Here is a 13782-nt window from a genome sequence, read left to right on the forward strand (position 1 = left end):
TCAACAATCCATTTTGCAATTCATTCCTGGTTAATCCAGAATAGAGTCAGGAAGAGGAAGGTGAGTGTGGATCTGCCAGAAACACAACCAAAACAAGCGTTGTCAAAAGCTTAATGCATATACTTTACCAGGTACCTCCAATGTCAAATAACTTGCACTGTCAGTACAGATGGCTCCCAAGTGAAACTGACTGCTGTTTGGACCAGGTGGGAAACAGGTGAAGAAAAGACAGCTGCAAAGACTCTGATGTCCTCCCGCCTATTAATTGTGTGTTCCTCCCCCTAATGCCAGGCTGCGCCACCCATTAAAAAGTCCTGTTTGTTTTTGCAGGCATTTACAGAGACTCAGAAAAAAAGATTGTTGTCATGGAAACAGCAGGTGCAGAAGCTCTTTCGGTCTTTCCCTCGGAAAACCCTTCTAGACATATCAGGATATCGACAGCAAAGAAAGTATGTTGGGATTTCATTCCTTTCAATGCCTGGTGGTTCCCTGGTGCACCCTTGCCTGCCTGGGTCCCTGGGCAGGACAATGGCAGGGCATCATTCCTTGTCCACAAAGATGCCCCGTGGGGAGTTCCAGATCACATTTCTTAAACAGATGGGCTTGGGAGAAGGCTACAGAGAGAACGTGTTCCCAGAAAGAGAACTGAACGTGATCTTCTATAACGCATTTTACGTGATCAAAATGACGGTAATAGTCCAGATGGGCATCAAGGGGAGATGGGTATGATTGAGTGAATGCCCACAAAACACTTTGTGACTTATCCACAAAGGGGGGCCCTGAGAGGACAAAAATGGGTTATTCTATCAGCACCTTACGAGGTAGTGTCATTTTTTTCTCCCTTCTCCCTGCAGACTAGCTAATTATAGTTGGTGGCAGGGTGAAGAGCCCAATGCTGGTCTATTTTGGTCTGAGCTGCAATCTAAGAGTGGAGCAGTACCATTCTTGATTTTTCATAGTACTTCAGCTTCTTGGATGCAGTTAAAAATAAGCCTTGTTGTACTTTAGAACCCATTACCTTAATCTGGTTTTAAATTGAGGAATCCAATTGCATATTACAGGTGAATTACAGTGTGACAATCTGGGGGAGGCGTCAAGGGGGGAGATGTAGGTTCCTGAAGCCTTCAACAGTGACAGACAGTTGGGGGGGGGGGGCGGAGACAAAAGAATGATGGTATAAACATTCTGAAAAATCAACTTTCTGTTTTACATTTTTAAACATTAGCAGATAAATAATCTTTTCATTTGCACCTAAAAAGTTCTGAATTAATTTCTCAGTGCATATGTAGAAGCTCTGTGTTGTTAAAATTTCTGGCATTTATTTGCATAAGTGTGCCTTAAAACATCACTGCTTTATATTATTTAAGGGAGATAAGGATAGTTCGGATTTATGAAAAGTTTTCATTAAAGACTAATGTAAAAATTAAAGTGTTATCACATTCCAGCATATATAACACTGTTATTTTTTAAACGAACATTTAGCACTTACTGTGTGCCAAGTGGTATCCAAGCATTTTAGGAATATTAATACGTTGAATTCTTGCAACAACTATATGAGGTAGAGTTGCTATTATTAACTCCAATTTACAGAGGAATCGGTAGGCAGGGGTATCTAGGATTTGGACCAGGCAAGCCAGCACCGGCTGCAGAGTCTGCTCTTCTAACCGCTACATATGCCAGGCCGAAAAAGCAGTCAGGCAGAGTGGCATGCTGTATGGCAGCTCCCTCCCCCAAGTTCCCTGGGTAGATGGACTGGACCACCTGTGTACCCTGAGGATTCCCAGGGACCCAAGTGAAAGGCCAGGCCTGCTACCCTGGGGACTGTTGCTTTCCCAGGCTCTCTCTCTTCTTATAAGGGCAGCAATATATCTCTCAGGTGAGAGGACAAGATTCCAGACCCCTCATGCAACACCAGGCCCTCAGGACACAAGTTCCAAGAGGAAGAAGGAATTTAGAGGATAAAGAGGAAGGCAGCTTTTTAAGCTTTGCTTCTCCCCAAAGTGTCACCCCCTGCCTCTGTCTGCTCTGTTTTGTCCTTGGTCCATATCAGAGTTCTCATTAACCTTGACCTCTCTGGAGTGTTATTAACTAACGTTTGTATTGGGCTACCCAAGGTTTGCCGTATTGGAATCTTGAGGGACCTGTTGTTATTGATTTGATAAGGATGAATTCAATCATCAATTGTGGATGTTCAATTGGAAGTTGCTAAAGCGCTAGAAAAATAATTTGTTCTCATTAGCTATTACTTCTGGGATCTTTTTGTGCTATTAATTTGCTTTGAAAATCTGTTTCTCCCATAATACAAAGGTAACTGCAGCCCAGCCCCTGCCTGAATGATCACAAATCCCAAATTAAGTGATTCTTATTAATGTTATTTTATCAGCCTTTTCATGCATTTCAAGGTAATGAAATCAGTTGGCTAGATTTCGGCAAGCAGAGAAAGACACAGATGGACAGAGCAAAAGAATGAGAAATGAACATTGAATTGTCACTTTGTTCTCTCCCCAGAAAGAATGATTAGGTCATTAAGCCTAGTGGTCTGAAGTAACCTAAGGTTGCCAGCAGTGGTAACCCTCAACTCTGGCTTTGTAATAACCAACTAAGGATGTCACAGTAGGGCCCCACAGTCATTAGAAAGAGGACTTAGCCAAATTCTATCCCCTATCCCGACCCCAAAATGTGCTGGGATCTATGCGCCACGTGCCGCCCAGCTCATGCGTCCTAACTATAGGAGTCTCTAGAGCCCTCATTTCTTCAGTGACTAAGTGTCCCATACCAGAATCCTCTGCCCACATTATATTGCTCAAGAATATAATCTTGCCTTCCTGGAAGCACAGATCATTTTAGCATCACTCATTGACTACTGTACTTTGCATATGAAATAACTTTTTAAAAATCCGACCAAAAAGGAAAATGAGCAAAAAAGCTATCTGCACTAAATAAAGTCTTAGAATACAGAATCATCTGCCAGGTGGCCAATATTCCAACTCCAAAAAACCAAAGGACAAGTTTTCATCCTTGTTTCCACCTGTCTTAGATCTCAGACTGTCCTTCCTCCAAAAGAGGTCTCATAGATCATGTGAAATTACTTTTACCCTCTCCTGGCCCAAGTTTCTTCTTTCAAACCAAAAAAAGTTAATGTTAGTAAAAAGAAGGTGTGGGAAAAAGGATGAGCTAGAGACCTAGAACCCATGAGTGTCCTTCTCACCACATGTAGGTGAGTCCCTGACAGGAATCAGGAACCTTTTCCTTGGTCACAAAAACCTGGAAGTGGAATGACACAAGCCCAGAAATGAGCTGCGGCCAGCTCACCTGTGGAATTCTCTTCTCTGCCTCCTCCCCCTCAGGAAATGTAGGCATTCTGGGGAGAAGAGAAACATTATCTGAGATCAACTGTGCTAATGGCTTAGATAACACACACACACACACACACACACACCTCTCTTCCTCAAGAAATGACCATTTTGCAGCACCCCCCCCCCCCACCAACCCCCATCATTTTCAACTGGTTAAACTACGTCAGCCTTGTCTCCTCACAGGCTTAGTATAGGCCTCCCTTGTGTGGCAGGGAAAGCAAGTCTGTTCCATCTTGTGGCCATTGGAGGTAAAGCATTTCGAGTTAAAGATCAGCAAATGACTAAAGCTGACTCTTCTTGGAAGGAATGTGCTGGTTCCTGAAACCCTACTGGCTGCTGTGTACTGTCCCAGAACCTGAGGCATGTTGGAGAAGGATGAGTTCTTGGCCGCTGAGGTCACTGGAGCAGTGGGAGCACAGTGTCCGAATGCGAAGCCAAGGGTCCCTGGCGGCCTCCAGGAACACGGGACCTCTCTGGCTTTCTTCAGGGAGGGTCTGTGGAGCAGGGAGCTGTCGATGTCCTAGGTCCAGAGCACTTGCAAACATCATCTCCGTTCTCCTTCCCTACTTTCAACCTGGGAATCAGAACCCCAGACATGGGATCAAGTCTTCCACAGGGAAAAGCATCATGATGGCAGGGACCCATTCGTACATTCAGCCTGCATTCACTGTGCTGGGAGCTGACTCAGGCATGGGACATGCAGGATTGGTGAGGACAGTCACCATCTTTTCTCTCTTGGAGCTCACATCCTAGTGGGGCTCCCAGGCTACTCTCTGCAATTGTGCTATGCAGACATCAGAAACAGACTGTGGGGTGACAGAAGGAGCACTGATCCTGGCTCTGAGGCTTTTGTGCTGTGTGGCTTCGTGCCGGGCACATACTGCTCAGGGCCCTGGGACCCAGCATGGGAGATAGCTGAAAAGCACATTGGTCAACCTCCTAGGCTCGTATTTTAGCACCATCCCCCACTGCCTGTGGGACCTTTGCAAAATTGCAAAGCCCTCTGTTTTCTTTCCCCAGCTGTAAAACGGGAGAGAGCACCTGCTTCACAGGTTGTCTCATGAGGACTGAAGAATCAATGTAAAAAGCCCAGGATGGTGCACAGAGTGGTCACTCTCAGATGTCTCTTAGCTGTCATTTTAATCATAGCCCTTTCCTGATAACAGAACTACCCTGTGCCCCTGAGAGACCTGCGAACTGTCTACACATATGCAGATTCCCAGGAGGCATCCTGCCGGCAGCTGGGGGTTTGGGAAGGGCTGTGGGTGACTGACAGGGTTTCACTTGTCCATTCCCTCTCACAGCCGCGGCTTTGGGCAGTCCAACTCCCTCCCGACAGCCGGCTCTGTGGGCGGCGGTATGGGCCGACGGAACCCACGCCAGTACCAGATCCCCTCCCGGAACGTCCCTTCCGCCCGCCTTGGCCTCTTGGGCACCAGTGGATTTGTCAGCTCCACCCAGCGCAACACCACAGCCAACCCCACCATCATGAAACAAGGAAGACAGGTGTGTTCTGCCCCAGGGAGGAGGGTGGGCAGCCTGAAGCTCAGGGCTTGAGGCTTCAGGGTCTATCCCTACATGACCCCGAGGTGAGCAGAGGAGTGGAGGAGGGCTGCACTGAGATACAGTTGTCCCTGTGCTCAGAGGTAACCAGTTGTTTGCACTGTTTCCCTGGGAGACGGAGCAATGACCTGGCTGCACTTGGCTTCATGGGGATTTACTTAGATGCCCTATGACCACTTTAACCTTTAACCTTGGGGGCTCTGTGCATTCGAGCCTTAAGGAGGAAATACAAGACCTATCTTGGATTTGCCTTGCTTGACCTGCCCCAGCAGACTTCACCACCTCCCAGATGTGGGTTCCAGAGACGAGCAGCTAAGGAGCTTTCATAGCCTTTTTATTCACAGCAAATAGCTCCTTTGTCATGGTCCCAACTGTGGTAGAAAATCCAAAGAGGAGCCTAAGAGAGGCTATCAGAGAGAGAATTGGAATATTCTCTCCCTATTCAAGGCCAGGCTGCCCAGAGGTCTTTACTGTGGGATTTAGAGCTGACTTCTATCCAAAGGCTTCTCACCCACCAGTCCTGTTCTCCCCACCCTGCCCAATGCCTTCCATCAGTGTGTCCAGCTTTGTGGGGCTCTGCAGGTTGGGGCTGGGACCGGAGGGATACAAGTGGGTCTGGGTTGTCATGAGAAACCTAAGGGATGATAGATTGGTTTAAAAACAGGAAAAAAAACAGCTCCAGGTAAAATGAGCAGGATTTATTTTCCAGGGCATATACAACAGCGTAGGAGAAAGCCCCACTTTCTGACCGTTGTGGGAAGCCCCAAATCAGTTCAAGAGGAAGTCACCACTAGGACACCCACATAATAATAAACGCAAGCTAAGTGTGCCAGCTCATTGCCAGCTGAAAGATTCTTTTTTCTCCCCCTCGCTTTGTAGTAAGTTGTAAGACTCTCAAAAAGAAAATCAACTGAGAGCCCTGAAATAGTTTGTGCTCTTCGTTGCAAACATTTATAGAACTCTTCCCATCTCTGAAAAAAAGTGATAGGAAAAGCAAAGGCAACAAAAGGAATAAAAAGAGTTTTGGAGATAGTGAGGAAGAGAGCTGTCCAGATTAAGCTAGGGTTGAGCAAGGCCTTGGGCTTGGAGAGGGAGAGAAAATGAATGGACTCTAAACCCCTTCTCTATAAATATGTAGATGTGTAGCATGAGCTTGCCAGGCCTCTTCCAGAAGTTAGCAAAGGGTTCTCCAGGGGTATTTGCCTCTTGAATTCTGGCTGGCCGCCCTGCTCCACACCCCCTCCGCCCCTGACCCCAAGGCATCTGGACTAATGGCTCTCCGTTTGCATTTCTCACTAGAACCTCTGGTTCGCCAATCCTGGGGGCAGCAACAGCATGCCAAGCCGCACCCACAGCTCAGTCCAAAGGACCCGCTCGTTGCCAGTGCACACTTCTCCGCAGAATATGCTGATGTTCCAGCAGCCAGGTAGGGCCCTGTCCTTGATCTCTCCCCCTCTCTTCCCCTTGACATGGAGGGGAGGCCAGGATGCCAAAATAGATGCCCCTGTGAACCCAGCCGGAAAGTGCTTAGCCTCGACTGTCACCACGCATTCTTTTGAGCTTATAGAAGCCTTTCCTTTTTTAAACTGTGCCTTGCCAGCATGAATAGCGGCTGGTTGGCTGGGAGCCAGCACATGGAGCCCCAGAGCCGGTTGCAATCTGACGGGGATATTTTTGATACTAGTCATATTTCTAGATTGATTAAACCAGAGATATCACTGGAGGGTATCTGGGGGAGTTGGGAGGGGTTCCATGTGTCGTGCGCATGTGTGTCTGTGTGTGTGTGTGCTTTGTGTGTATGTGGGAGGATGTGCAGAAAGTGAAACAGAAGAAGAGAAAACTTTGATGGCACTGACAGCTAAGAGACTTACCTCTGGTTTGGGAGTACCTTGCAAATGTGACTTATCGGACCAGCCATCTTCCCTTTACTTGGCTTAAGAGCAACTTGGTGCACTTCAAGTCAGCTGCACCTCTCCCCATGCCTCCTGAAACAGAGTAACCAGAGTTACGCACAGTTAACAACTGCTTGCACACTTCATCTATGCAGACAGTGACCTCAAGGATCCATGAGTAATATAAAGCCATGCAAACAATTACTACATCCAGCTTGATGACCCTCTAAGTGGGAAAATCAGACAGGTACAGGTGCTGTACCTGTAAGAAAAGACTCACCCTAGGCAAGAGACATGTTCTGTACAAGAAGTCTATAGGAGTTCCAGGAGAGGAAATGTCCTATGGCCTGGGTGGGAAAGAAAATTTCTTTGAATTGGAGCTGAGCTTCAGGGGACAGAGAATGAAGAGGTGGAAAGAGGAGGGTGGAGTTACAGGCAGAAGGAGACAAAGGAACACGACTGCAATCATACGAAGTGCCTCAGTGAGTTCCGGAAGCTGTGGCTTGAGCCAAAGGGTCAGGCTGCAGTAGCCCCGAGTAGACCAAGGAGCCAGAAAGATTGTGGCTGATGAGGTGGGCTCTGAACTCAAGGCTGAGGAGCTCCGACCCCAGCCACTCTCCATGGGGAATGTATGGAAGATTTTGGGTAGGAGTGTGCATAAAGGAGTGAGAGAAAGGCAGCAATAGAGGTGGGGAGATGCTGAGGAGGAAGGGGAGGTGAGGAGCCACCACAAAGTAAGGTGTGTCAGGAAAGGAAGATGGTCCAGATGCCTGTTTAAACTTGCTTCTTGACTTCTAGAGCCTTTCCTGTTTGCACCCTTTTGTTTTAAAGCTCCTTTTCTCTGTTCTGATACTTGTAGCTTCCTGGAAAGAAATATTTGATAAAAGTTGGGGATTGTGAAGGTCTTCTCCCTGGGTCATGCAGTCCCAGCCTTTGTTTTCATGCAGAATTATGTATCATCCATTCCCAATAAAAGAGAATCTAGACAAGATTTGAAGACATTCTGGGCACGAGGAGATCTTTCACCTTGAACAAATATTTCACCCTGACCTCAGTCTTGGGACTGCAGCCCAGCCACCTTGCAGACTCATGGGAGCCCTAGCATAGCCAAGCACTCTCTTTCTCCTTCAGGCCCTATACACTTGGAGCCTTCTTGCTCCTTTTTAACCTCTTGTACCTTCTTTTGGCTTCTTCCAAGTCCTCAGTCCTCTGTTCTCACCATACCTTTCCCACATTCTCCCATCTTAAGTGGGAAGAGCAGACCCACCAGGAAGAGGTGGGCCATCCCTAGGAGGACTATTTGAATTTGTAGACACAGATCCTTCATCTGCACCTTTGTTGCTTGCTCATGCTCAGGGCGACTAGGACCCTAAGATTGTTTCTACCCTCTACCCAGGAAGCCTCTTGTTCCCAGAGTTAAAAAATCAAGTAATACAGAAGGGCTTTTAAGGAAAAGTGACTGTCCCCTTCCTCTCCCCATCTCAGCCCAATCTCATCTCCCAGAGACAGCCACTTAATAATGATTTTCAGTTTTCCTTCTCCCTGAGGAAGCAGCCTCGTTCACAAGCAGGCCCATCTAACTTCCTCAGCCAGGCCCAGACAAAGTTTCTCAGGGATAGGCCTTGACCCTCAAAGCAGCACATCCTTATTAGTTCAGCAGGCGTCTAGGGGCTGGTGGCCAGGGGGCAGGACCAAATTCTACATATCAGATCAGGGAGTCAAAATTAGGAAGGTACCAAGTGGCTTTCATTTTTACCCAAGCAGCAGTAACAGTAACACAAAATCGAATAGAGATATATAAACCCTAAATTAAATCCTCAGAAAACTGTGTTACAGTACAGGATAGTGGCTTTCTCCTGGCCATTAAATGTTTTCAGAACATCCATGTTAAAACACATGGGTAAATCCTGAAGACTACAATTCATTCTAAGAAAGTTTTGATTCTGTAAACTTAAAATACTTCCATTAAAATGATGGAAAACATTAAATGTCTCCAGAATACATAGAAAAGTCTGGGAGCTAGAACAAGCCCCCAAGTTAGGAGCTAGAACAAGCCCCCAAGTTGTGCATCAGCTGATCAGTCACCTGGCTTGAGTTTGCAAGACGATCTAATCTTTCATGGATCTACAGGGTTTGTGGACCCCCTAGGAGGCCATGTTTGGGGTAGTTTTTTAATTCATTCCCAGAGGGACAGATTTTAGATGTTTCCCAGGACAAACCAAGAGAGCTACTAAGTTTAGATTGCTGCCTCTCACTGGCCTCTGGCATGAGTAAGAAACACTAACCTGGTCCTCCCAAAGCAAGGGAGAGAGGGTCTGATAACACTCACCAGTGGAGTGACTTTAGCTCAGAACAAGTGTGGTGCCTGGTGTGGTCACATTCCCCCAAAAGGCATGGTGTTTTCCCAACTGGAAAATTAGTTTGGAAATTGCTTGCAAAATGACTACGTCATCTTGGAAGCAGATCTGTTCCTGCTGACCCATGCTCAGCCACCCTTGGGATCCAGTCAGAGAGAATCTCAAAACAGCTCTGGTGTAACACTGGGAGGCCACGGAGGCTCCTCACCACCTAGAGGGCCTGACAGGAAAGGGCCGAGGGACCAGAGGCTGACTTTAAAAGAAAAGCATAGGATCCCTGGGTGGCTCAGTGGTTTGGCGCCTGCCTTTGGCCCAGGGCACGATCCTGGAGTCCCGGGATTGAGTCCCACATCGGGCTCCCGGCATGGAGCCTGCTTCTCCCTCTCTCTCTCTCTCTCTCTCTATCATGAGTAAATAAACAAAATCTTTAAAAAAAAAAAAAAAAAGCATGGGAAAGGGTAGGCTGGGCAGCCTCACAGAACTACGTCTCTTCCTTCCCTCTCACAAAACCATCTGCAAACTACCCTTGATGCTACACTGTCCAGATGTGAGATGGATAAGGGGCTTTACATGGCAACATTTCATGTTGTGACATATCCGTTCACCATAGCAAACCTCCCCTATGTACGAGCTCATAACTGTATTTCTTCCACCATTTGAATGCTGCATACATGATAGCATAGTGCCCCAAGCTGTTACCATTCATGGTCTCCTTGGTGTGTTTCAGATTCCTTCTGGAGAATTGCCTTTTGAAAGAGTGGGGAGAGGGAGAGTACCATCTATGCACTGGGTCCATTAGGGGAATGGAAGGTGCTGCTTTGCCAGGAAAAGACCAGAACCGGGACCCACTTAAGTACCTGATATGCATTTGTTCTTTGCCTTCTAGTAAGCCAAGGCAAACAATCCTGATCAGGACTGGCAGATAATAGGTAGGGAGGTTGGTGAATGAATCAGTTGTATCACAGCCAAGAACTGAGCTGGGCCTGTGCTCCCCTGCCTCTGAAAATCAAATTTGGAGAGACCAAGCTAGAGCAAGATGGGACAATGCTGTCTAATACCCATATTCTCATCATTTTTTTGTGAAAGTATGGGTCCCAGAGGATTTTCACAGCACAAACTTCTACAGGTTTAGGAATTCTGTTCTATACTACTCAGCCTCTGTTTCGTGATTTCTCTCCTCCCGGCAACCCCAGTTATCACTTAACCTAAAGACCTTCCTAATTGTTCAACAAGTAGCCTCAGCTGTTATTGGCAAAGTAGAATTTTAGAGGTTTTTTTCCTAGAATACCCCATTTCTTATTCTAAAGTACTAAAGACCCTGGCCTCTTTACCTCAGCCTCATGGACTGGGAGAGAGCTCCACAGGTGCCACACGTGTGAGACTCAGCTAGGATGGCTGGTTTCTGCCAAGAAAAAGTCGCAAGGGCTTTCCCCCCACCCCCACCCTCCCCAGGTGGATCCTACAGAAGCATTTCATTAGAAATGGATGGCTACTCCCTTCCAGAATCTTGACCCTGGGCCTGAGCACAAGGATCTGTACTTGTGGGACTTCTGAAAAGGCACAATTATAAAGTCCCAGGTCAGCCTAGACCCTGGGCATCCTAGAACTGGGGATCCTCACTAAATACTAGAATGGTCTGATGGTCAGGGGAAAAATTCCTGGTTCTCAGAGATGTCATCTGAGTTAAGGAAACAGGCCTGCTTTACACAACAGCTGAGAAGGCTCAGTCTTTCCTTCTTGCCTTACTGAAGACATAAAACTATGTCTGCCTGGTCCATTACTGCTGGGGGGCCCAAGCTAAATGCAATGAGCCCTTGCGGGGGGAGGTAGCAGAAGCCATAGCAAGAGCTGTCCTGGTGGTTTGTGCATGCCTGGGTGGCAGGAGCTGCCCAAATACTTCTCTGGGGCTTTGAGAGTTCCACCCACCCAAGCCACACTTGGCTGAGGGCTTCTAGCCTGAGATGGAAGCTGTTATCCACCCAGCTGGTCTCCCTCTGTCTTGTATGTGTGGGGAGATGCCACGGATCTGTTTTTATCAAATACACAATTAAAAAGTCACACTATTAGGAAACTCTGGAGTGTGAACATATGGGCTTCTCCCAAGACTTAGAATTTTTCAGAGCCACTGAGAGTGGTGGGGGTCGTGACACCCTAGCGCACCAGAGGGAAGAGCTGAGGGAGAAAAAGCAACCGTGCCAACTTTCAACCTAAAAGAGCAGCCACTAAGGTTTGGAGATTCTAGAGCGGAGAGCCCCGCATTTCTCAGCCCCCTTTTTTGAACATGCAGTCCTAGGCTTGGGAAATGGCATTTTGCTGCGTGTTGGCAAGAAATCCTGCAGCTGAAACACTTCTCTCCAAATGTCGAGCATCTTTATTTATCCAAATCTCTCCACAGTGTTTGTTTAAAGGGGAGTGCTAGAGAGTAAACTAAATTTTACAATGAGCATATGGATGGTTATAATTGCTGAGGGTTTTTTTTTTTCATATTTGCTAACTGGCTATATATAAAACTGTGTTTCTATTTTATAGATTTCACACCCTGAAGGCTGCTAATTTTGCATGCATATGATTTTCACATGAATGGATGAAAATACTAAAATACTCTTCCCTTTGGGTTGTCTAATTGCCCCATCCCTACTCTGAGAGCAACAGCAGGTGGGGGTGGGAGAGACCCTTCCATTTTCCCTGGCTCCCCCGGAAAGCCCAATAGTCCTCTGTTCATGAATTGGCACAGTTGCCTTTCAAACCCATTGATGCTGGAACTTGTGTCAGAAAGAACCCTATCTGCTCCCTAGTGCTTTTCATATTGATCCATTTTGCCCATCTACTCTAAGAATTTTAAACAACAGAAATGACATCTGCCTCTGAATTAGCCAGTAATAGGGAACACAGATTGCAGAGAAAACCTAAATGTATAGCTCATCAAGGAAAACAAATACTTTGGTTTAGCCACTGGTTTCAACTTCCTATCCCACTAAACCACCAACCTAACCTCATTTGTAATCCTGCCCTCCACCCCAAGTGCCCCCTGGTGGAGACTCGAAGGAGCAAGGAAATGGCCCAAGCTTGGGCCACCAGGATCCTTTCTCCCACTTACAGACTGAAGAGCTATGGCCCAATGAAGAGAAGTTTCCCCAAGTCGCATATGAGGACAGTGGCAATGTTGAGATTCCCAGGCCCTCAGAACACACCCTACTGTGTCTGCTCCCCAGCCCCCACCATAGGATTTCGCAATTCTTAGCTGTCAGAGTTTCCTTCTTTTTCATCACTCAACAGACATGTGTGAAATGTGCCAGAAGGCCATGGCTGAGTATTATGGGAGATTCAGAGCGATATAAAAGTACTGTTGCTGTCTGCAAGGTGCTTCCAAGCCAGTGAAAGACCCTCAAAAACTTCCCAGGATTGCGAGATCTGGGAGGTACTGACCGTGAGGTCCCCAGCAGAATGGGCTGCCTCCCACTCAGGTGGAGGAGAGACTGGAGCCTAGAGAGATAGGGAGGGTCCAGATGGTAGAGGGGGCTTGGTGGTCAGAATGTACACGGCATTGTCCTGGGCAGCGAGAACCTGCACAGAAGACATCTCAGACCTTCTAAGTGGCTGAAGGCTGAGAGTCCTGACCAGCACCCAGAGTCGCTGCCACATGCAGGAGAGTACCAGCTCTGGAGTCAGACCTCTGTGGGTTCTTGTGTTAGCCAGCTAACCTCGCCAGTCACTCTGAGTCCCGCGTGAGAATTGGCCACTTGGGCACAGTCGTGGACTCAGAAGAAGCACTTGCCATACTGTGGTTTCCATTTCCTTGTAACAGAGCAGAAATGTACTAAGCCTGCTTCTAGGCACTGGGAGCAGCAGAGCCAAGTCCTGCTCTAATGAAGTGAGCATGCAACTGAGGGCAGGCAGCAAATAATGTGCCAGATGTTGGTGACAGCTGTGGAGAAAAAGCAGAGAAAAGGGATAGGGCTGGGAAAGTTCTGCTCACGTATAATGTCCTTTCTAAAGAGATAGTAGAACCAGAGATGTGAAGGCAGGGAGAGAGAAAGTCATGGTCTTTTCAGGGACCGCCATCCTGGGCAGAACAGCAGTGCAAGGACCCTGGGGTAGAAGAGGGCCGGGGATGGAATGAAGGGAGGGGAGAGCTGCACACGGGCAGGGGTTAATAAGGGCCAGATCACATGGGCCTGGCAGGCCATGGCAGGGGGTTGGCTGTTACCCTGATGGGAAGCTGCTGGAGGGTTCTGAGCAGAGGCCTAACAGACTGACTCTGACCGGCTATTTTTAGTTAGCACTCTTCTTCCAGCCGCCCATGTTCACAATGGACCCTGTGCATCTAACAGACTCATCGATTGGTTGAAACCAGAGTGTGACTTAACCTCCACACCGACCCTTACAGTCTCCAGAATCCTCCCAGGGTGGGGCGGGTGGAGCAGTGCATACCTTCTCCTGGTTCTCAGAGTCTGTCACCAACATCACCCTTTGCCCCCTGCAGAATTCCAGCTTCCTGTGACTGAACCTGACATCAACAACAGGCTGGAGTCCTTGTGCCTCAGTATGACCGAGCACGCCCTGGGAGGTAAGTGGGTGCTCCCTGCTTTTTACCGCACGCCTGGGAGAACTACC

The 13782-nt window shown here is 47.6% G+C and overlaps 1 protein-coding gene across 7 annotated transcripts in view; it reads left to right on the plus strand.

Annotated features, from left to right (window-relative positions):
* The window catches only part of SAMD4A (sterile alpha motif domain containing 4A), a 216720-nt gene that overhangs the window by 193083 nt on the left and 9855 nt on the right, over positions 1-13782 (plus strand). For all 7 annotated transcript variants that reach the window (XM_072838636.1, XM_072838635.1, XM_072838637.1 and 4 more), the window contains 4 exons: positions 331-449; positions 4661-4862; positions 6219-6345; positions 13652-13735. In XM_072838636.1, the coding sequence (XP_072694737.1) occupies positions 331-449; positions 4661-4862; positions 6219-6345; positions 13652-13735 (532 nt within the window). The remainder of the gene's footprint in view (positions 1-330; positions 450-4660; positions 4863-6218; positions 6346-13651; positions 13736-13782) is intronic.

This window comes from Canis lupus, chromosome 9 (genome assembly GCF_048164855.1).
Source record: "Canis lupus baileyi chromosome 9, mCanLup2.hap1, whole genome shotgun sequence".
In the NCBI taxonomy this organism is placed as follows: Eukaryota; Metazoa; Chordata; class Mammalia; order Carnivora; family Canidae; genus Canis; species Canis lupus.